The sequence below is a fragment of the Poecile atricapillus genome, chromosome 23, assembly GCF_030490865.1.
Source record: "Poecile atricapillus isolate bPoeAtr1 chromosome 23, bPoeAtr1.hap1, whole genome shotgun sequence".
In the NCBI taxonomy this organism is placed as follows: Eukaryota; Metazoa; Chordata; class Aves; order Passeriformes; family Paridae; genus Poecile; species Poecile atricapillus.
In genome coordinates this window covers 3671142-3686230 of record NC_081271.1, presented here as the reverse complement: position 1 = coordinate 3686230, position 15089 = coordinate 3671142, and the positions used below count along the sequence as shown (strand labels likewise).

At 57.3% G+C, this 15089-nt stretch overlaps 1 protein-coding gene across 1 annotated transcript in view; it reads right to left on the bottom strand.

The window, feature by feature from the left end:
* Positions 1-499: 499 nt before the first annotated feature.
* Positions 500-15089, bottom strand: part of SCUBE3 (signal peptide, CUB domain and EGF like domain containing 3) — a 31299-nt gene continuing 16709 nt past the window's right edge. The window contains exons 8-24 of the mRNA XM_058855576.1: positions 14650-14697; positions 11662-11778; positions 10007-10129; positions 8807-8923; positions 7685-7807; positions 7371-7505; positions 7007-7099; positions 6812-6922; positions 6571-6732; positions 6115-6318; positions 5873-6034; positions 5433-5600; positions 5183-5344; positions 4757-4954; positions 4201-4353; positions 3953-4032; positions 500-3784 (exon numbers count right to left, since the gene is read on the bottom strand). Of these exons, the coding sequence (XP_058711559.1) occupies positions 3635-3784; positions 3953-4032; positions 4201-4353; positions 4757-4954; positions 5183-5344; positions 5433-5600; positions 5873-6034; positions 6115-6318; positions 6571-6732; positions 6812-6922; positions 7007-7099; positions 7371-7505; positions 7685-7807; positions 8807-8923; positions 10007-10129; positions 11662-11778; positions 14650-14697 (2306 nt within the window). The 3' untranslated portion in view covers positions 500-3634. The remainder of the gene's footprint in view (positions 3785-3952; positions 4033-4200; positions 4354-4756; positions 4955-5182; positions 5345-5432; positions 5601-5872; positions 6035-6114; positions 6319-6570; positions 6733-6811; positions 6923-7006; positions 7100-7370; positions 7506-7684; positions 7808-8806; positions 8924-10006; positions 10130-11661; positions 11779-14649; positions 14698-15089) is intronic.

Sequence of the window (15089 nt, the reverse complement as noted above, 5' to 3'; positions counted from 1 at the left end):
AGCTTTTGAGGGAAGGAGCATCATCCCCCCCTGCATTCAGAGAGGGAGGGGAAAGGACTCCACTCTCCCCAGAGCAGAGGTGTCCCAGCCAGGTGCAAGTTCAGCACCTGTAGCGCCCAGATCCCACAGAGAGGAGCCTTACCTGGTGCAGAGCTCATCTGGGTCCTGCTGCAGAGCCCAGCCCTGCTCTGGGAGGGCCAGCAGAAGCCTTTAAGGGCAAGTGCCCCACACCTGCCCAGGGGGCAGCTCCTGAGGACTTGAGCATTGTCCAGGGGTGCTGAAGGACAGAGCTGCAGCCCAGCATAGGGGTTGGAGCTGAGGTTAGAGAGTGTTTCCCATCCCCTGTGACCCAGTCTAACTCCATGTTCTGGGCTAAAAAGGAAATTAGTTGCATCTAAGTAATGTGTGTAAATAAATACATTGTGTAGGGACTGGAAAGCTTAGGGAAGTGCAGCATTTAAACTTCTCGGGAGGGGAGAAAAAATACTTTGGGCCCTGGAAAAGCTTGTCAGGCTCTGAGGGAACAAAACAATGAAAATAGCTCTGGATCCTGCTGTTAGAAACCTTTAAAATAAGCATCAGAGCCAGTTTTTGAAAGATCAACACAACACCAAGAAATTCCATTTAATAATTAAAAAAAGACAATACAAAATGCAAACATTTCTTTTTACAAAGTTCAAATAACATTTTTTTTTTTCTTTTAATCAAGTGCAAATAACTTCATGAACTACATCTTGCTCATCACTTTAATCGTTTCTGCTGGAGATGGCAAGTCCTGGCCCGCTGCAAAAGGCAGATATAAATACTCCAACGTGGAAAAAAAAACCAAAAACCAAAACCCCAACAACCCTCATTTCTCCTGACAGCTTCAAAACCTTGATCCCCGAGGTGGCTGATGTGAGTTTCAGCCTTTCAAACCCATGCTGAGTTGGGGGGTGGGTGAGGAGTGGGGCTGGGCTGCTGTGGGGTGGGTGGCTCCAGGGACCCTGGGGCATTTCTGGGGCATTTTTGAGCTATTTGGTGAAAGGAGAAGGGGGGAACACCGTTACCAGATACTTCGGCCATTCCAGAAAGATGTGCTGCCTGCCTCGTCCTTCCACAGCTGCTTCAGGAAGCAGAGGTGGCCGGTGCCATGATAAGGGTGGCGGCCAGGGCACAGCAAGGGCCTAATGCCCTACAAAGGCAGCTGAGGCTGGGCAGTAACCTGACATTAGATCAGCCACAGTTAATCAAAGTTAATGAACTGGTGGACATCAGGGGCTATGGCCCTCCAGGGCACCACAGCAGAGTTGGTCATTCCTGGGCTGATTTTATTTTTGCTGCTGGCTTTTTTTTTTTTTCCTTCTAAATACGAAGGACCCTTTTAAAGGTCACTGGCCTTGCGCCACTGTCCCAGAGCCACAAAACCCCTCCAGATCCCTACAGCAGCTTTTGTGCATTAAAGCAGCTGCTTTCAGACAGTGACCAAGTGGCAAAGAGCTCAGCCCACAGATGTGGAGCTTCCAAACAGGCTGGGAGCCAGCAGCAGGAGGGGAAAATCCACAGCTGGGATGAATCAGGACAGACTTTTCCAACTGACAAACCTCAGCCCCTGTGCCAGTGTCAGCCTGCCTGCAGCCCCTCACAGAGCCCGGGAGAGGCTCCTGGGGTGCTGGAGCACTGTGGATCAAGCAGGGAAAACAGGGATGAGCAGCTGCTTCCCCCAGATGCAGGAAAGATGGACCCAGTGGGTCATGCAGAGCAATAAATAAATGGTTTGTTAAAAGCAGGGCTGGGCTCAGGTGTGGGCAAAGGAACAGTGAAGGGCAAGTGGGGACAGTGATGGGAAGGGACCTGGCACTGGCAGAGTTATGTAAAGTCCAAAGAACTGGCAGCTCCAGTTCTTTGAGAGGATGGGGAAGAAGATGGGGATGAAGGTGTGGGGAGGATGACAGCTGAGAACTGGTGGTGGGACTGGAAAAGTAAGGAGGCTTGGGGAGGAGGGATGAGTGGTGGCAGCAGTTGCCTGTCCCTGGAAGTCCTGTCTGTCACATGAAGATGCTGGGGGGACAAACCCATCAGTGATGTCCACCTGGCCACTGTCCCCAGCTGAGCCTGTCTGGGGAGGCAGATGCAGTGAAATGGGGTGGCAGGATGGGTCTTCCCACGGGATCTGCACCCTGCTCCCTGGGGAAGGGCTCCCACAACAGAGGGATGGGGCCAGAAATGCCCGGTGGGAATCAAAAGCACAGAACCTCCCCAGGTCCGTGAAGGGATCACTGTACCTGGGGGAGAGATTTTGGGGCTCAGTGGAGGGCTAGCCCTCTCTCCTCCCAGCAGCTGTTGGCTCATCCCTGAGCCCCTGCAGGGAAGCAAATAGTTTGCAACAAGCAGGTGACAGGGCCGAGTTTTGATCCCCCTCGCATTGGGGCCTGAACAATGCCCAAACTGCAGTGGATCAGTCTGAAAGGATCAACTCCATCCCCCATGGATGGACCAAGACCCCTCCAACTCTCTGCAAAAACTCACCCCATTGCTCCAAGCAGGAGAGGCACCGTCTCCCCCCAGACAGGGGCTTTTATCGGGAACAGAGGTGGCAGAAGAGGCCTGAAGATGCCATCACTGCTGGTCAGCACAGCCCAGGGCCCAGCTTGCTCTGGGTGGGTGGTTTTTGTTTTCTTGCAAACACACATTCTCATTTCTCAGGCAGTTATAAATATTGTCATTTCTAGTAAGAAAAAAAACAAAAACAACTTCCCTCTAAATAATATAAGGAAGACTCAAATGATTGCACTTAATACATATGAAAAAGGTAGAAAGGAGGATATCCTAGTGCACAAACATTAACTCCTGCTCTTCTCAAAGCTTGCTTTTCCGAGTTACTCTTTGGCAGAGCTTGTAACAAAGTCTGGTTTCTTGGCACAAGTGTCTGGGGTGGGGGGGGGGAAGAAAAAAGAAATCGAACCCGGCTGAAAGTCCTTCTCCTTTGCTCCCTGTTTTCTCCCGTGCAGCCAGACATTGTTCTCCGGGAACGTGGCTTGGCTGCGCTTCCCTCCCAGCACCAGCACTGCTCTCCAGCGGGACAGAGCCACCACGGTGCCGCGCTGGTGGGCTTTGCCATCACTCCTTTGCATTTCCTTTTTAATCAAGTCGGCTTTGTCAGTTCTCTTCCCCTCGACCTCTGCAAAGCGGTGCCGGTAGCCGGGGCCCGGCGCTGCGGTGGACACGGTGTCAGCTCCTGCGCTCCTCTGCGGGGCCGGAGCCAGCCCGGGGGCTGCAAGACAAGGACCCCAGCCCACTGTCCTGGGCTGCTGGTGGCACCAGGGAACGGGAACAGACCTGGCGTAAAGGAAACCAAAGGGAGGACACGGGACAGCGAAAGGACCACTGCTTCAGTTTCCTAAAACCTTCCAAAAGAAGCTGCTTCGGAAGAGGGGAGCGGCTTCACCGCCGCTGGGTGGGACCGGAGCGTGCCCCCGGCTGGGAGCGCAGCTCTGCAGGGAGCGGCGGAGAAATACTGGAGGGAAGTCTGCGGGACGAGCGGTGGCGATCCTGCCGGAGCCAGGCGGAGGAAGGAAAAATCAGAAAGGAGAAGGAAGGGAGAAGAGTGTTTCCTTGGCTGCGGGGCGGCCCGGGGGGGGCGGGGCACAGGGGGCTATTTGTAAGGCCGGAGGAAGCTAGAGACTTTGGAGCGCAGGAGTTTGATGAAGGAGCGGGGCAGCATCTCCTTGTGCTTCTCTGTGTACTTGAAGTAGTTCTGGGGGTGTGCCAGCACGTCGAAGAAAGCTTTGATGAGCTTCTTGTCCTGCAGGGAAGCCGAGGCAGAGGGAGGTTCATCATCCCCCCCCCCGCCCCCGTGCTCCCCTGAACTGAAGCCCCAAGTGCAAGGAGAGCAGGAGGCATCCCCAAAGGGAAGGATTCTCCTTCATCCCCCACAGCCCTGGGTAACACAGACCTGGGGGCACACGCTCACCTTGAGGATCTCCTGGTGGTTCTCGGAGGCATAGAGTCTTCCATCCCGCACGATGTCCTCCACCAGCTGCTCATAGTCCTCTGCCAAAAAACACAGGGCATGAGCTGCCACTTGTCCCCAAACCTCTGTTCTCCATCCTTCAGTCCACTCCCCCCAAACACACAGAAGGTGTGAACTGGGGGTCCCAAACTGTGGTGGGGAGAATCATCAGTGTGCTGGGGTGGCATCTTCCCATGCCCCGCGCTCACCGTCGTAGGTGACATAGGGGATCTGGAAGCCCCGAGCACTGTTGGCTTCACTGGTTTTGAAGTTGATCCAGAGCTTGCGGGAGCGGGCGGTGAAGGCGATGGGTCTCTCGTAGGTCTGGCAGGTCTCGTAGGTGGTGATGGAAGATGGGGAGGCTGCAGGGAACAGCAAGGGGACACAGGATGCTGGTTGCCCATCAGGAGAGCTGCGGTAGCTTTACTCAAGGGTGGCATCAGGGATGGGAATTGTCTGTGCTGAGCAAGGCTGAGCCCCCTAACCCTCATGTTACATACCAGGGACTTCTGCACTCTGGAAAGCACCAGATGGGGCTTTTAACCCCCAAAATAAAGGCTGAGGCCCAGGTGTGCATCCCTGAAATCCAGCAAGACGCCCAGATGGCAGGGTGATGCTCATCACCTCACTCACCCTATTCCCAAAATTCCCCTCCTGCTGCCCAGGGATGTGCCTTTCTCCCTCTGCACAAGGCAGCTCTGCCAAACCCCAACCTTCTTCTCCCCAGCTCCTCCCCTGAGCACCGCGGCCCGCTCGGTTACCTACAGTTTTTCCGCATGACCAACACGTCGCCACACTCGTCCTCGGAGGGGAGGAAGATCTCTGGCACCACGATGAGGATCTTGCGCTTGGGCGGGGGGTTGATGTTCCAGGTGCACTCGATGTTGGCGGGGTAATTCCCCGGGTAGTTGGGGGACTCGATGTAGCCTGTGTACTCACCCAGCTCCCCTCCACACTGCCGGTCTGCAAGGCAGGGAGACCGGTTCAACTGGGAACCAGCGGCATGGGGGCACTGGGGTGGTCCACTGGGGGTGGTTTACTGGGAAAGAGGGGCACTGTCCCATTAGGCAACCCCATGCCTGCCTGCACGCACAAAGCACTGAAATAACCCCAAACTCTATAGATTTTTAATACTTTTGAAGGAGGACCCTACACCTGTCCCCCCCTTCTGTTGCACCCCAGCTTGCCTACTTTTGCACTGGGACACAGAGGTGGAGCCATCGAAGTCGGTGGTGGTGTTGCCAGGGCAGGAGATGCAGTAATTCTGCCGGAAATCGGGCTGGTAGGTGCCCACGGTGCAGCGGATGCAGCGGTGGACGCTCGTGTTGTAGTAGTGCCCAGGGGAGCACTGCACTGGGGGGTCAGGGAGCACAGGGGGCTGTGTCAGCTGCTGGCACAGCCCTGCTGGCTGGCCCCTTCCTGGGGACCAGCTCTGACCTACCTTTGGTGTCGCAGTCCTGGAAGGAGAGGGCTCCCTCGTGACGGGTGGTCAGCCCCCCCCCGCAGGGGAAGCAGAGCGCCCGTCCCACCTCGGGCTGGTAGGACCCACGGGGACACAGCTGGCAGGGCTTGAAGCCATCGGCAGAGTGCTGGCCAGGGGGACACTGACCTGCAGGCACAGGCATTGTTCAGTCCTGGCACCCCATATACCTGGGGCTCTCCTGCCCCATACCCAAATCCTCTTCCCCCTCAGCCTTGGCAACATCAGTATACCCAGAGCAAGTGCTGCTCTTCCTGGGGTCCCCTCTAAATAATAAACTTCCAAAACAGCAAATCCTGTGGGTCCTGGGGCTGGTCAAGGCTTTCCTGTCTGCTGGCTAATGGTTGAGGTTGCAGCCCTGGCCATGCCCCGAGTGTGCCTCAAGCCCGTGTCCTCCTTACCAGTGCAGCCAGTGATGTTGGTGGCTCCTATGGGTCCGAAGGTGTCACCGCGGGGACACAGGTCACAGGAGAGCTGCCCCTCCTTCTCCTGGTAGGTTCCGGGTGGGCAGGGCACGCACTGCTCTGTCTGCCCGTGGTAATAGGTTCCCTGCGAGCAGCTGACTGAGAGCCGGGGGGGACGTCAGTGATGCTGTGGGGGCTGTCACCGCCGGGTCCCCTCGTCACCCCACCACGCTCCTTACCACACTTGCTGGCCAGGCGCTGCTGGCCCGGCCCACAGCTCTCCTGCCGCTCCGGGGCCACGCTCAGCTTCCGGGCCACCTCGTACTCCATCCCTGAGAAGCGCAGCAGGAACCGCTCCTGATTGATGGATTTCTTCAAGGCTTTGATGGCCGACTTGAGCTTTTTCTCCACTCTCTGTCGCAGGCAGTGCAGGTTGCAGCTGGCTGGGTGGTGCAGAAGGGAATGGGGGATAGGGGGAAACAGGGATGCATTAAGAAGGGAGGGGTAGAGAGGGAAGCCCAGAAGCATTAAAACCATCCCCCAAATGCTCAGTTGCAAGTGCTACTCAGCACATGCCAATCTGATGCAAGATGAGGACTGGTTCATCTCCCCTTGCTGCATGGGGATGGTATCGTGTTCCTGGTCCCACCACCTGTGCCTGCACCCAAGAGGGGTCAGGCCAGTGCTGTGCCCACCTGTGATCTCCTCAGGCTTGATCTCCGCCTCAAACTCCAGTGTGATGCGTGTCACCTCTTTGCTGGGGGAGTTGCGAGTCCGGCGCCCCTTCCCCTTCTTGGATGAGTCACACTTGAGGTTGACGAAGGTGACCTGGCAGTCAGAGCACGGTGCCGAGCCACCTGTGTGCGGGGGACAGGTCAGCAGCCATCCCTGCTGAGGGACAGGCACCCCTACCTTCCCCCCAGCATCACACCTCACCTTGTGCCTTCCCGGCCTCCTCCTGCTTGCCCTTGGTCCGTGGGTGCAGGTGGCACTTGGCATCCTTGATCTTGAAGGAGGCTTTCTGCTTGACCGGTGCAGCCACAGTCTCTGAAAGAACAGGTGGGTGCTCAGCAACCTGGCACGGCCCAGCCAGGCTGGTGGCAGCTGTGGGCATTCCAGGAGCCCCCTTACCGAGGCACTGCTGGCTGCTGTTGGTGGGTCTGTGCTGGCCGCCCTGCCGCAGGATGGGGGTCCCACAGCTCACCGTGTAGCTGCTGTCGGACTCTGTGAGGGAGCAAGGGGGGTTGGCTCTGCCAGGGTGATGCAGGCAGACACGGCTGTGCCATGTCCAGCACCCTGCCATAGAGATCCTGCACCAGGGACCTGGCCCGTGGATCTACATCCAATAATGAGCCCTCCTGGGCAACAACCTGCCTCCCTTCCTCCCTCCCTCCCTGCACACTGGCTGTGTAGCCACTCCTCTCCACTCAGTTTAGGCCATGCAGGGAAATGGGGATCCCCTTGCCCATGCTGGCGGTGGCACCAGCATCAGTACCTGGCAGGAATAGGGCCTTGGAGGTGCAGGAAAGGGCACAGCTGTCCTTCTTGCCCATCTTATTGCAGGTGAGGGTGGCCCGTGGTGGCACTGAACCTGGCAGGCACTTCACCAGCTCCAAGGGACATGCACCAGCTGCTGATGACAATCAGAGATGCCCATGGCTGGCACAGCTCAGAGACACATGAGGGGCCCCTGTGCCCTCCAGCTCATGGGGGGATTCACCGGGGGGGAGAGGGTGCCAGAGCATAGCATATGGACACCAGCCTGGCAACCAAAAGCCCCCAGCTCCTCCAGCAGCTCTGCTGACCTACCCACACAGTCCTTCTTGTTCCAATGCAGCTTGCAGCCAGCAGGACAGGTACACTGGTAGCTGCCAGGAGTGTTGATGCAGCCGAATTTGCAGCCGCCCCGGTTGATGCTGCACTCATCGATGTCTATGGGGACAAAGGAAGTGGGTGAGTGGCAGTGGGACCCCTTGGCTCTGACACTGAATCACTGCGTTGTCTCAGGCCTGGGATACTGGACAGATAAATCCAAGCCCAGCTGGGACAGGGGATCTGCACTACAGGGCATTTCCAGCAGTGCCACTTCCCTGCAGCTGAGCCAGCTCCATGGGGATAAGGGACAGCCCGACTCCCGGTGTCCCCAAGGGCAAGGGATGGGTGCAGAACACCCAGACTGAGCCCAGCCCCTCATGGGCTGGGGGGCGCAGCAGATGGAGCTGACACGGAAGCACTTAGAAACTGAACTCAGCAGCCCTGGTCTCTCTCTTCAGCAGAGACCCCCCAGCCTGAAATGATCCTTCAGGTCAGGGATGGAGCTACCCCTGTCACAGCCCTCCCTGCCCAGCTCCTCCTCACTCGGGGCATTGGTGGGAGCCATCAAACCCTTTGCTACAGAGCCAAGCCAGTCCCGGGGGCTGCGTTGGCTCACGCTGGCTGCGTAGCTCAGAAATATGAGGAGGGTGGCTGACCCTCGCCAGCCGGGCAGCACTGGAACACCCGGGCTCGTCATCCCGGGCCGCCGGCACCGCTGCCACAACACGCTCCAGCAGCCCCTGCAAAGCATGTTTCATTCACCTCCCTCCCCGCTTCCAGGGCGCAGCACGCCCCCGCCCTTGGGAGCTATCTGCCTTGTGAAATTTAAATCAAACCCTTTTGATGTTCCCCTTCCCACCCCGTCACAGCTCTGTGCCAAAAACGCCGGGGATTTCTCCCTCTCTCCCGCTGCAGACAAGTCGCAAATTGCTCCTGTCGCTCTGTTTGAAGTTGCAGATATCAGCGAGTCTGGCTGTGAGCCCCCTCCCTGCCCGGGGTGTGCGTGGAACCGACCTTCCCCGTGGGCTCTTGGGGTGGGCAGTGTCCCGGGGGCCGCACAGCAGCAGCACGGAGGGCACCCGACCCCAGCGGGGGACAGGCTGCAGCTGGCCCTACCTCCGCAGTGGGTGAGCCCGTAGAGCGTGTAGCCCTTGTGGCAGAGGCACTGGAAGCTGCCGGGGGTGTTGATGCAGAGGTGGTCGCAGGTCCGGTCAAAGGAGCACTCATCGATGTCTGGAGGAAAGGCAAGGGGCGGAGGTGAGAGCTGGCACGGCACAGGGACTGTCTCCTTCCTGCTCCAGCAAGCGCTGGGACGCTGTGGGACCCTGCACTGGTATCCTCCAAGGGTCCCGAACCAGATTGCTCTGGGCATTCCATACCAGGATGCTCCGGGGATCCACCACCGGCTCCAGAACCCTGTGCCCTCTCTCTCCCTCCAAGCTCCTCCTCACCCACTGCACCAGCACCCCCTGCCACAAGTTCCTGCAGCCCCTCTGCACCTCAAACAGGGCCAGCGTCCTGTTCCTGGCATGGGAGGGCTGCAAGAGCCCCCGGCTGCTGCCCGTCCAGGGCAGGGAGGGATCGGGAGGATGCCACGATCAGAAGGATGCCAGGGAGGGATCAGGAATGCTGCGCGGGCAGGTCCTGCCCCGGGGACGGTGCCAGCAATGTCTGCTCAGCCCTGCGGGCACCTCACTAGGGCAGGAAGGCCCCGGTTGGGAGGTGAACCCAAGCTGGTGGGCTGGAGCATCATTTCATTGGCTTCATTAAGTTAATTGCTGCACTCACGTCAAACGTACAGAGCACAGAACCTGGACGGAGATGAAAGCAGTGGCAGCCCGGAGCCTGCCAGCCCCTCCTTCCCCGGCCGTGTGTTTTCAGGAGGCAACACTCATGCTCATGCACACCTGCTGTGCTGACCTTGGCCATGGGCTGCGGGGGCAGCACGGTGACCTGCTGGGTTTATGTGGGATGTGTAGAAAGTGTTGGGACTGAGAAAAAGGTGGAAGAAGCAGCATGGAGCAGCCAGCTACTTCTGGAGTGAGCAGGAGGCATCTCCCCATTCCCACCCTCCAAGAATTGGGAACCCTGGCCTAATTGCTGGCTTTAACTCTGCAAGAGCCCACAAGTCCCCAGCTCTGAGCCTGGAGGGCTAAGCCCCAGAGCAGAGCCTAAATCCAGCACTAATCCCCTGAAGGATGTATGCAGTCCACTGGAAAGGCCAGAGGAATGAGCAACAGGGGCAGCACTTCTGCAGCAGCCATGGGAGTGCAGGGAGGGGCAGGGCAGGGGGCCTGGGCACTCACTGCCCCTTACCTTGGCAGTTCCTCTCGTTTATGAGCAGCTTGTAGCCCTTCTTGCAGCTGCACTCGAAGCTGCCTACCGTGTTCCTGCAGATGTGGTCACAGCCGCCGTTGTTGAGCCGGCACTCGTCAATGTCTGGTGGGGACAAGGGATACCCATCACGCCCTGGCTGGGATGCCAGGAGACCCCAGTGCTCCCCTCTGGATGCTGCCCCCACCATGAGCAGGCAAATGGGGAAACCCTTTGGCCTCTGATGCTCAGCAGGGGAATGTGGCTGCTGGTTTTCTCTGTGTGTATCTGAGGAGCCAAAGTGTGACACCAGGCCAGGCCAGGACTCTGGGGCCCAGCTCTCCTGGAAGTGGCACAAAATGATTAATTTCTGCAGGTCTCAGGGTCCCCCAGAGTAGAGCCAGAAGTCTCAAAAGAGCCTCTCAGCTGAGTGAGAGCACCAGACCAGAGTTTGCAGAGCCAAAGGTTTGGGCTGGAGGCAACTCTGGAAGACCAGGAGCAGCAGGAAGGGAGAGAAAACCAGAGGGGAAACCCCTCCTTCAAAAACAGCTACTCGACAGAATAACTGCTTCTCAGCTCTTGCCTCTCTGCTTGCCATCTCCTTCCTGCCATTAAGAAAGTTAAAAAGGATGATGCACAGTAACTGCAAAGAACCCCAACAACCTGGAAAGAGGCTGGAATGTGGTGTCTTCGGTTGTTTTTCTTGTTTTTCCACTAATCACAAAATTTACTGTTAGGAAACAACCTGTGAAATGGAAGGAGACAAGGAGGAGGCAGTGGCCTGCCCTGTCCCGCCATCCCCCAGTGCTGGGGCAGCAGCTCTGCCTTGCTGGGGCTGAGGCTTTCTGTTTATGGCTGTGAGGGAGCAAGCTGTAAACCCGCCTGCAGCCGTAATAAAACCCCAGACACAGAGGACATGGCTCTGGGTTATTGCATGTTGCTGGAAACTGCAGAATTGGAGGGGGTGGATGCTCTGATAAAATACCAGGGGCAGGGGGTTCTGGAAGTATTCAACAGGTAACAGGCAGCCAGCAGCAGGACAGGCTTTCCTTACAGCTGGGGTCAAGTTCTGAGAGCTGTCAAAAGACACAACGCAGGCACTGGCAAGGGGGGCAAGTTTGTGGTGCAGGGAAAGCAGGCTGGACTGCCCTGCCTGGCAGGGACAGGTGGTTGGAGATGTTGATGGGATGTGCAGCATCTCAGGGTTCTCTCCCCCATGTGGGACCTGGTTGGGCAGTGTCCCCAGAGGGACCTGTGCATCTCACACTCCCATAGCAGGAGTGGATTCCCTGCACATCCAGCCCTTCCCCCAGGGCAGCTGAGGCAGTGGGGTGGAGTGAGATGGGACAGGACCCTCTAGCCCCACAAGGGCTCTGCCACAGCCTCCAACTTGACCTGACCCCCTTTTCCTTCTCACCATAGTCTTCCCAGGGGCATGGGGCCAAGCATGGTGCCTGCAGCAAGGCATCCCCGTTCCCATGCTGGGGTGTGATTCCTGTTCCCACCCCTTGGATGCAAACACCAAGCCAGTGAGCACTGTGGGCAATGTCGAGCTGAGCTTAATCTGAGCCTTTTCTAGGGGCACTGAAGATACAAGGGGGTTCTGAGGCACCCAGGGGTGAGCAGCGAGCACCCCAGCCCCACTCACACCCACCTACCTTTGCACGTCTTCCTGTCGGGCTGGAGCATGAAGCCCATGGGGCAGCTGCAGTGGACGCCGGTGGCCGCGTCGTGACACTTGCTGTCACAGCCCCCATTGTTCACAGCACATGTCTCTGCATGGGAAGGGGAGAGAAAGGCCGGGCTCAGGGACCAGTGTTCGAAAGGCTGGGGGAGTCATGCCATGGGAGATGTCCCCCCATGCCACAGCCATGTGGCAGCGGGTACAAACCTCCCTGCAGAGCCCATGGAAACCGCCCTTGGCTCTCACACAACAGCAACAAGGCCACAGAGCTGTGAAATAATGAACACATGGGAGCTGTGTCCCCCACAAACAGGGCCTCATGGAGGCTCCTTCGGCAACTCTAAAGAGGAGGAATTTGATTTCCCAGGGGCGAAGTCATAGCACTTGTGCAAAAGCAGCCAGACACAGGTCCTGCCAGGAGTGCCCAGCTCCCAGGGATGTGGGTGCACAGCCCCAGTCCCCTGGTGGGGTGGCAGGGGGGTCCTGTCCCCCTCACTGCCACCAAGCTACCGAGACACCAAGCCACGGGTGACCCTGTGTCGTCAGTCCCTGACTGTCACCCATGGCTCAGGCACGGCGGCTGGTCCAGTGTCTCAGGCTAATTTGGGAGACACATCATATAATTAAAACACACACTCAGAGGCAGGCAGCATCAGTGGAAAAAAAAAAATCTAATTGAAAAAAAAAAAGCTAATTATTTCAGTATTATCAAAGTCAGCTGTTGATGGTAGGACTAGAAGGGACACTAATTTAAATGAAGCATTTTCAGCTTGACAGCTTCCCTGTGAGATCAATCCTCAATTTCAACCCTAACCACCAGAACAATGGTTTGAAGTGCATTAAGTTGTTCACAAAGGATAATAAAATATTCCTTTCAGAAGGCTGGTTGCTTGGATAAATGAGGCATTTGGGCTTCAAGGAACCCAAGATGAAAATGCCTTGAAGAAATTCCTTGGAAAGAGCAAATCCCAGGTTCTCCTGCTCTTTGCAAGCGCTGCATGGGGTAGGAATGACTGAACCATCCAACCATTTGCCGCGGGGCTCAGGAGCTGGGATCGCTCTGTGCTCGTCTTGCCACTGCTATTTTTATGATGTCCCATAATAAGAGAACAAAAGGGACCATTTTATGAAATTAATCGCCAGCACAATTACAAAACCTAATGGCAGGGGAAAGATTTCTGCAGATATTATTCCTCCAGCCAGGTCCTCGTGCAGCCCAGCCAGGACCATCCCCCTCCCTGCGGCGCCGGGGCGAGAGACGCGGGGCGGCCGAGGGAAGGGAAACTTTCTGAAAGCCCAGTAAATCATTTGTTTAATGCCAGCCTTTGTTCCAGCAGCTGATGCAGAAGCAGCCTGGGGAGGATTGATTTAGCAGGGTCACCACTGAGATGAGACCATTGGCTTGGTTCAGGTGCTGCTGCCAGCAGGATCAAGCTGGAGAAGCAGCTGCAGCAGGGAGGATGGAGCTCTGCATAGAGTGTGGTGCCCTGGGGATATTGTCACTGTGCTCACAGCCTCCTCCAGCACTGTGGTACCCCTCCTGGCCCCTTTGCACCTTTGGGAATTTCACCTGAGATTAAAGCCAGTCCCACCCACCATCCCAGGGCAGCTGCCCAGGACGGGCACTGGGTATGAGCTCGGTTAGCAGGGCCAGAATACCACTGCAAACCCCTCTGTGAAGGAGGTGACCCTGTCCTGGGCTTGTAGAAGGCTTGGAGAGGGCTGCTGGGGTACCTGTGAGGCAGTGGAGGTTGGCAGCACAGGGCTGGGCTCCAGAATGGCCCCGGGGAGCAGCAATTGTTCGGCGGAGCTGGCAGCCCAGGGCTGCTCCCAGCCTGGCATGACTCACCAGCCACACAGCGCTTTGGTGAGGCCTCCATCGCTCAGGCAGGGAGAGGACAAGCTTCACAGACACTCTCACACACACACTCAGACTCTTTTCCGCCCTCTTCCATCCCAGCTCTGGTCTCACTGCCCAACTGCTGTGCCATGGCACTCCTCGCCTGCTCAGCACCCTCACTGAAAACACTCTGGCCTCACCTCCACCTTCTAAGAAGTGACAATCTCAGCAGGATGCAATCCCATGAGCCAGCAGGGATAATTCCACAGTAATTGGAGGGATTACAGCTGGGCTGTCTGGAGCGTGGTGATGGCGTGGATCTGGGGTCCCCCCCTTCTCCCTGTGTAAAAAGCTCTGCAGAGCCCCCCAAAAGCTGCAGTCTATGCTCCCTATGTTGAGCTGAGCTCCCACAGCTCCTGGATGTGCCAAGAGTTTGTCTGCACCCAGCACATCCAGGAACAAGATTTCCCACCACAAACAAGCTGCTGCACCTTCTGTCTTGGTTTCCTTGGTGGCAGAGCAGAGGCATCACCTTACCTTTGTGAAGGGCTTGGAGACCCCACGGGGATGCAAAGAAATCCCTGGGGAGGTGCCCAGCCCTGCAAAGGGCCATTGCAGCTCTGCCATTGCTGCAGCTCTGGGCTGAGAGCCACTGTGCACAGCGAGACCAAACCCTGGGACACCCTGGAGGTCCCAGACGGGACCATCCTGAAGTGTGTGGGCTCTAGGAAGGCATAACTGGGAGTGCACAGGGCAGAGATGGGCACAAGCATCCCCCTCCCCACCACGCAGCCCACTGTGAGCTCCTCCTGGGTGTGGGGGTAGCCACTGCCACAGCCACTGGAAAGCAAATTGTCACCCCCGGCGCCAGGCTGGATCCACCAAAGCAGCGTGAGAGCCCCCGTCTCATGCAAGCACAGCAGGGGCAGGGTTCCCTGCTCTGTCCCCCAGCCCAGCCCCAGGCTGGCCTGGCGGGGTTTGGAAGCAGCAGTGGCGCAGGGTTAGTGAGACATGAGGTTAGCACAGCAGCAGCTCAGCCCCCGAGCCCCGTTATGATCTCGAGAGGAGAGACCACCTACAGTTAGACCCCTTCGTAGAGATAGAGAGAACAAAAATATTTACCATTAGAAAACGTCTCAAGGATAACGTGTTGCTGGAAGTGTCTCTCCCCTGTTTAACATTATAAAAAAGTGATTTAGAAACAGTGTCCAGCAGGGAACTTGGCTGGTGTCACACATCAATGGGTTCAACTCTGCAGTGGAAACTGTCCCTTTGGGCTTCTTCTCTCCCACCTCCCGAGCATTCCATGTCCCTCAGCCTCTCCAAACCCCCTCCGGCTGTGCTGGGCTGGTTGGAGCCCCATGCAAGTGGGAGAAGCGTGTTATGAGGAGCATTAGTGCAGCCTGTTAGTCTGGGGAACCAGGTCCTCGCCCTCGTTGGGAACAGAACCAGCACCAGTGCCAGGGTAGGCGGTGATCCCCGAGTGGAGCCACGTGGGCACTGCTCAGCCAAGGGCTTTGGGAAGGCAACCACATACTGCCTGTGGCGCTTGTACCCCTTGG